The sequence below is a fragment of the Phaeoacremonium minimum genome (assembly GCF_000392275.1).
Source record: "Phaeoacremonium minimum UCRPA7 unplaced genomic scaffold PA7_03_scaffold_594, whole genome shotgun sequence".
In the NCBI taxonomy this organism is placed as follows: domain Eukaryota; kingdom Fungi; phylum Ascomycota; class Sordariomycetes; order Togniniales; family Togniniaceae; genus Phaeoacremonium; species Phaeoacremonium minimum.
Genome location: NW_006921496.1, coordinates 17,949 through 26,278, shown reverse-complemented (window position 1 = coordinate 26,278; position 8,330 = coordinate 17,949). Strand labels below are relative to the sequence as shown.

Below are 8,330 nucleotides of genomic sequence, written 5' to 3'. Positions count from 1 at the left end.
CAACACAATGCGATGCCAATGCCAATGACGGACAAGTCCTTCTTCAATATTGGCGAGATGCGCCCAGTTTTTCTGTGCCCAGACTTCCTGAAATCTTGTGCCGCCTTGGTGCACTACGAGGTCTGCGATTTGAGAGGCATGCTCTTCCACCTGATCCGCCGTAAAGCGCGGAGACTCCGTTGTCGGCTTTGGCAGAGCAAAATACGCTGCAAAGTTGGCCTGCGCCTCGCATGTCGTGACTTGGAAGTGAACATCTCTCCCCCTTGTCTCAAAGAGCACACCGGGCTTCATACCGGCCAAGGGCCCCTTGGTGTATCCGAACAGGGCTCTGTACGTTGAAAGAAACGGTGGCTCTTCGCCTAAGTCTTGCTCATGTACAGTAGCAAGGCTATGCATGAGGTCGCGCACTTTGCTTTTGACACCGTCGGCACCAATTATTAAGGAGCCCTTGTGCGAACTACCGTCTTTGCAGTGGACTGTCGCGCTGTTCTCTTCGAAGGAGATGTTGTCCACCTCCTGCGCGGCCAATGCCTTAGACTTGTCGGGCAGGTTATCAAACAGGAACTTGACAAGACGGAACCTATGGAAAACTATCGTCTTATGACCATGACTTTTTGTTTATTAGCCCAGATAGTGCCATTGCAATCGTCCGAAACTTACAGTCTTCCAGTCCCATAAGGCATGTCGGATTCGGCAATAACTCTGCCATCCGGTCGGAGGTTTACTTTGTCATGTATCAGAATATCAAGCTTGCGAATACCATCTAAAAGGCCGAGTTGGTCAAGGATGCGGACATTATGAGGCCAAATAGCAATAGTTGACCCATTCTCTGTCTCGAATGTACTGTGACGCTCTAGGACGATATAGTCGATGTTCACTGCGGATAGGATGTGGGCGACGATAAGTCCAACAGGCCCACCGCCGACCACAATAACCTTGAAACGGTCAGACATCTTTGCCAGAATCTCTCAAAACCGGATCTGCACAAAATTTCGTATCTCGAGTTGGCGATTACTAGGAGCCCTTCACCATTTTATGTGCCGGTCATTGACATGAAATCTATGCGCTTTCGTAATCACGGCAGTAGCTATCTGCAATAGATGCTGACATGTAATACGAACTCGCGAATCCCCCCCATTCGACTAATCACCATGTTCACATGTGAAATTGTCTTGGCCATAACACGGGGCGGCCGCCCTAGGTAGCCTATCAGATCAGGGGCTGATAGCCATTTGCGGCAATCGATGCGCATCGGCTTGTGGGAATGTTGACATTAGATGATCCCACCCCTCACAAACTCGAAAAATGAAGACACTTCATCCTCTACTCAACGACTCTTACGTATTGTTTTATTTGCAGACATACAGCGGAGGAAAAGTTCCATACCAAGCCATTGCAATGCTATCTTGTTTTGCAAATGTAGGCTGATTTGCTGCATGATTTCGAGCTCAAACTGACACGGGTCAGAGGGGAACCTCACATTGGTCTTTTGCCCGCATATACTTTGAGCCTTTTGGTAGGGTAAGCATGGCATTAGAAATTATACTAGTAAACTCGCACTGCCAGGCCAGTAGCCGGCAACATCGTCCTTCCAATCACAACAGAACGCACGCTGAAGGAGACACCATTCTTAGCATGATTTCCACGGTAGCTCTCCGGTATTTCCATGCCAAGAGTGTAATCGAGATAATGTTGGGTGGATACGTAGGTCAGGGACTTCTTTCCACGCGGTGAAAGTGATACCCAGGCGTTCTGCAGCCAGGCCCATGGTGTTTTCCCGAGCAGCCCAAATTCTCTAGCCCATTGATGACAATTATCAGGCTCTAGCTGTTGTACTAGGTTTAGCAGGGAAACAGCATGCGTAGCTCCATTCTCATCAAATTTATCATCATATCTTTCCCCATCTTTTTTTAGATCGAGGAGAATGACGACATTCCTTTCCACCTCCTTCGTCCGAAGAAAGTATTTCAATCCCTGTAGTCCCCAATTTTCCTGGGAAGAGTATTCACTAGGTATATTTTTTCTTGCAAATGCAACGCAGAAGAAACGCCAGACTGATGAACAGATGTATGAATCGTTGAGGGTGGCAGTCATTCGGTCGTTGGGAGATGCACCGGCCTCTAAAAGATGTTTGACCACGCGAGGCTTCATTTGTCGGGCTCTTAGGCTTACATACCGTCCGTACGCCGCGGTAAATAAATAAGATAATCCATCTGGCTGGGAAACCAAGTTTATGTCTTTGATTTCATCGAGAATGAACTTTTCGTCTTGGAATTCATAAATTATCCAGTGAGCCCAGGACATTTTAATCTCCTCGAGCCGCGATTCTCCAGACTGTAAGCTTGCTGCCCAGCCCTCGAACCCTCTTGAATTTCTTGTGATATGATAAGTTATAGCGCTCTTATATGCGTTTAACCATATCCGAGTCTCATCACGGTTTAACGAGACCATGTCATTCCAGGGCTGATGTTCCAGATGTCCTGAGTGGACATATTGGTCGTCATGAAAATATAGCCGCGCCAGGGATGCTTTCAAACAAATAAGGCGTTCCGTGAGATTTGGATATTTGGCAGCGTAATTCATCACATCTTGGTTCTGACGAATAAAGTCAAACACGGTGCGATGTAAAAAGTTAAACAACTTTAGCTGAAATGGGGAGTTGGTCGGTTCAGTTGATGGCCAAGCGTCAAATGTGTCGATTAGACCTTTTGTATAATATCCCAGCTGCAGCTCGGCGTGTTTTTGGGAAACCTCTATTTCGTCCACAGAATGTGTCCTAATTTGACATGAAAGGGGGAAGTGAGGGTCATCGAACAACTCATCGATCCAACTAAACATGAGTAGTGTATTGGGTAAACCGAATCTAAAAGTCGAAAAGCAGATGGCCAACCAGAATATTCTGAGACTTTTGTCGCGATCGCCAATGTCTACGAAATTAAGCATGCTCTGGTATAACTCTTTTATGTCTTGGGGAACGTTGACCAAATGCTTCCTCAATAAACTGATCTCTTCGCCAAGACCGAGTTTGTGAAGGAGTTGGCTGATGACCAGATGGGCCCATAGAAATATTCCATTTGATTGATCAGCAAGATCTTTAAGAAGAGGCTTGTAGAGATTTCTAACACGGTGAAATTGCTTGTGGCTCTCAAACCTCTCAAGTCCAAAGTTCAATATATCAAGTTTATTTACTTCGTGTAGTTTGACTTGGCTATAATTCGAAAAGGCCGACATGAACTCGGGATAGGGTCGAGAGCTGACGAGGAGTTTGATGTTACCGGATGTAGTCCATGCGAGGAGATTCTCGGCAAGTATTTGGTGATCTTCAGGATTTGAACCAGCCTCTCCAAACTCGTCCAAACCGTCAATCAAAAAGCAAAACCGGTATCGAAGATGAGAGGATCGCTCAAGGAACCTCTTCATCGCGCTATACAGTTGCGATGTACGAAAGAAGACACCGTCGATAGAATTTGCCACTGGGTTGCGCTCGAATGCTTGATAGGCATCGGGGAAAATCTCTGGAATCAGGTCGGTCTGTTGTATAAGAATTTTGAACAATATAGAACGGTATAGACCCTCGAGTGATCTCGCATCTGGAGTACTGGCTCTGAAGAAAAAGAACTGTGCAATGACGACCTGCTTACTGCCGCCCCAGGTGTTTAGTTCCTGTTCCGTCCGTTCATGGTTAAGTATCAGCTTCATGAGTGTGGACTTTCCACATCCAGCCCGACCAGATATATGAAAGATCCCGCTCTTCCTGGAGAGCCATGATAGAAGAGCTGCCCTGGCTTCTAGTCGCTTGTCATGTGCTTGCTTGAGGTTTTCTTCCCATATCATTTGTTGCAACTCCGTAGAGGCATCACTGTTGCCTGTATCGAGATACTCTGCAGAGTCTAGCTCAATGACAGGCTCCTCGTTATCCAAAAGCCAATTGAATGTTCCATGGTTGACCTCCACAATTCGATCCTCTCGGAAATAAATAGAACTGAAGTAGAGCTGTTTCAGCACGCGCATTTCGGGAGTTGGCAAGGCAGACTGCTTGAGCAACTGATCAAGCGTCTTCTCGAGATGTGCCATAACATATTTCTCCTTTTGTGGGTCGGCACCTTCTGCAGGGATTGGATATTCTTGTATGGCCTTTATTTGTTGTTGGACCTCCTTTAACTGCTCGACTATAGTGGAATTGCCTCCAGTTACCTCTGACAGCATGCTGCTAATTTGTATCTGCACTGCGACTTGGCGTTCATTGTTCAGCTTGTCAACGAGGGAGAAATCACAACGAGTCACGAAATCAAAGTACCCACTTCAGCATAGTAACCAGTCGAGCTAAAATCTGCAATCGATATTGGTCAAGAGTTCTCATACGATTCGCAATGCCTTGTTTATTATATGCGATTTGAACAGCCTTCGTGATACTCCTGATCCCCGAAGAGCCTTTCTCCACCTGTAGCTTTCCTAAAATTCCTTGCAACTCTCCCGAGATGACATGAGACCTGTCCGCTAGTGCTTTCAGGGCGATTTCGTGCTCTGACGTCCCGTGGAGCGGGTTCATGAGTTTCGCGTTAATAGCGCTCAGGTCTTTGACCACGGTTTCTAGGTCAGCATTTTCTTTCGTTATGCCTCGCGCTGCAAGTTCTGTAGTAGTAGACAATATCTTGCATGAACAGTCTATGACAGCGAGTATGTTCACAGCGAGCCCAAACGCAGAGACCGGATCCATTGTGGTCGCAATAGCGGTAGAGCGGATCGGCTAGAATAGTCAAGAAAAAGGTACAATATTTCAACTAAATGCCTTCCTTCCATAACGGAGGAGGGTAGGAAGATTTTGGGGCTGGAGAAACGGCCCGGAAGAGCTTGATGAAATCAGGCTCTGGCGGTGATAGCACTGCCTCACACACATTTCTGGCATCTCTACTTTAGCCGTTGCGAGCTTAGGCTAAAATTTACATATTTTGCAAGATGCATGAGTAATGGTACTGAAGTACTTACAGTCGTCCTCACTCGTGGTATGATATCCAATATGAATATGCCTTGTGTGAAACGGAATAGGTCACGCTCGACTTTGGGCTTGAGGCTGATATTGTGTAGTAATCCTAACAGATCGATACAAGCTTTCAGTCAAGCTTCTAGAGATATACAAAAGCTACCTTCTACCGTATCTATAAATCAGATCTGTTGATAACAGCCAATAGCTTCCTCCCCTTAGTTATGCCACAACTATCACAACAGGCTTACTGTCATCCTCCACTAATGCTTGTAAGAAAAAAACCTTCTACAAAAAAGAATTGAGTCATAGATCGCGTTCTTCGCCAAGGGGCGAGGATAACTAGTTGTGCGAATGTAGAGGCTGACAAGGATATTTGCTTGTGGGGTTGAGTCCTTCGTGCCACAGCTCCTGATTTTACGGGTGATGTTAGGCATGCGTGAACGCTGGGACCCAATGGTGTTCGCAATAACGGCGATAGGTGTAGATAAAGATCCACTGTATATTCTCGGCAACGGCCTGAATGACTACTATTATAAAGAGAATCGGAAATGAATCGCTAGAGGAATAGTGGCGAACCCTTGATTGAGATCTCTTTCAAGGAAACCCGAAGGCATACCGTGACATATTGACTATTTGCTTGACTAACGGCGATACCTAGACCTGGAGTAGGATATACGAGTCCTGTCATGAGCTACCTGGCTACACAGCCTAGGTTATCGGGTACTCTTCTGTTCTCAATTCACCGGGTTAAAGTGAGATGGGTTTTCTTTTCAGGAACGAAGCCTGTGATGCTCAAGAAACACATGCATCAGACGCATACAGATGCTGTCCTGCCGTTGATCGTCTTCAGCTGAGCAACCCCGCACGCGATGCACGCGATTTTCCTCCTGTGATCCCTGCTAGTCGACGGACGGATCAAGCTTGATGCTGCCGGGTGAAGTACCGTTACATCATTCAGGTGAAGCTAGCGGGTTTGGCAGTGGGGAGACATCCGCTAGATGTCCCGGTACCGTCTCAATTGTCCACTGGGAAGAGAAGCTTATCGCTCATCCCCACGCCCCGGTCGCCGCTGGCGAACAACAGGCCAGCCAGCCTCGGTCTCTGACCAGGATCACAAGCAAATTGAAATGAAGACCCGCGCACGTCAATCTGCGGGGGGCATCGCTTGTCTGGGGGGCTGAAGTGGTGTGTCTACTGGTAGCTTCTCTTCAGTCGCGTAGTTCGCGATAACCACTTTCTTCCATCTGTTTCGTTTCGGAGAGTGTCAATCATGGCAATGGGCGTCACACGGAGGCCAAAGCTGCTGTATGCGGCAGTCGTCATCTGCATCTTCCTGTTCCTCACATGGCACTACGACGCCATTCCAGACATCGAAAGCGCCGACCGACCGAACAGCGCACCGGTGCCGCCACTCGACGACAAGGGAAAGAAGCTGGACGATGCTCACTCCCCAAGCGGTAGTGATGGAAATGCTCCAAATCCTGCCGAGCCAGCGCTCGCCCAGGATGCGCACAAGCTTCTGACCGCCGATGACTTCAAACCCCATTTTCAGGCGGTCATGCTCCTGCCCGGCATCACAATGGCCGACGCGAAGAGCACCTGCTTATGGGGCCCGGCCGAGAAGGTCAATTTCCAATATGGCACGGATAAGGACTGGGTCACTGACGACCGGCCAGATCAGGAACTGGAGCAGAAACGCCGGGAGTGGCACACCTTTGTCGAGTCCGGGATGATTCCCTACTCCCAGGTTGATGGCAGGTTCAATGGTCGTGGACTTGTCATCGTGGCCGGCAATGCAGATACCCTCATGCGTGTCAAGGTCATCTTGCGCGCACTGGTCAGGCTGAACTCTGTCATTCCGGTGGAGATCCATTACTGGGACGATGAGATGGACATGGGCAAAGGCCAAGAATTGCTCGACATCTACCCCGAAATCTACTTCAATGATCTATCCAAGGACCACAACATCCTTCATATCAAGAAGGATGGCTTCTTCGGCATCAATTACCAGCTGAAGACCGCATCTCTTATTAATTCCCGCTTTGCGGAGCCAATCTTGCTCGACTCCGATAACATTCCCGTCATCGACCCCGCCACGCTTTACGACTCCGACGAATACAAGGAATACGGCACCATCTTTTGGCCCGACATCGCGCGCACGCGGCCCAACAATCCCGCGTGGGCCATCACCAACACGCCGTGCCGCATGGACGAGTACGAGCAGGAGAGCGGGCAGCTGCTGGTGGACAAGCGGCGCTTCTTCTACCACCTGCAGCTGGCGTCGTGGCTCAACAACGAGCAGGGCGCCTACTACAACGAGTTCCTGCTCGGCGACAAGGACATGTTCCGCTTCGCCTGGCACGCCCTCAAGACCCGCTACGGCAAGCCCAAGCGCTGGCTGACCAGCCTCGGCACGGTCAATGGTGGCTTCTATTGCGGCCACAGCTTCGCGCAGCACCACCCGGACTCGGGCGGCAAGATCGCTTTCGTGCATGGGGGCTTGACCAAGACGACTGATCTGGAGGTTATGCGATGGCAGCGCGACAAGCAGGGCGGGTATTATCGGAATTACAAGTTGGCGCCGTCGGACGAAGACCCGATGCAAAGCGTCAACGTCGCCATCAAGTTTGACACGGTGGAGTACATGCCAAATAAGCCAGAGGGTACCCATGTGGCAATGTGTACAGACCTGTTCGACGTCGAGCCCAAGAATATTGACGAGATACTGCCTGGCTTCGAGCGCATATTCGACGAGCTTGGGGGATACTGGAAGCTCGATGAGGCGGACAAGGCGAAGGCCGTGGACGCCAAGTTACAGGAGACAAAAGAGAAAGAGGCCACAGATAAAGACGGCTTGGCCACGGATGTAGTCGGCACTGGAACGGCCAACGCCCAAAATATAGACAATGCTGTAGAAGTTCCCACCAGTGGTTCAGACCAGGGGGCGAAGCAAGATGTCCAGGATAGTGCAGCGACGGTCGCTGATGGTTCAAGTCAGGGATCGCAGGAAGAAGTCCGTTTTGATCCTCCATCCCCTGCTTCTTGATAGACCTTTTTTGAGTTGTTTTTGAAAGTTATGCGATACGATACATAAACAGGATACCCTTGAGGGATCATGAATGAGAGGTCCAGATATATAATGTAATGCAAAGTAAACGAATGAATGCAACATGTTCATTGGTCTCGTCGACCATCCTCGGTTATATGTTTGAAAGAAAGAGGTACAACTAAGGAGCCCAGGATACCTAAGTCTGTATTCATCACTCTACACAATTTTCGAAAAGTAATTCATCATGTACTCTCAATTTGGCCAATCTTCATTCCCATCCCATTTTCGACCTGCATC

General features: G+C 48.8%; 1 protein-coding gene across 1 annotated transcript; it reads left to right on the top strand.

Moving 5' to 3' along the window:
- Window positions 1-6,260: 6,260 nt before the first annotated feature.
- On the top strand, window positions 6,261-8,030 carry UCRPA7_8423 (putative family 71 glycosyltransferase protein; the record flags this gene model as incomplete). Its single annotated transcript, XM_007920936.1, has 1 exon — window positions 6,261-8,030. The coding sequence occupies one exon, from the start codon at window positions 6,261-6,263 to the stop codon at window positions 8,028-8,030; it is 1,770 nt and encodes a 589-aa protein (XP_007919127.1).
- Between the last annotated feature and the right edge of the window lie 300 nt (window positions 8,031-8,330).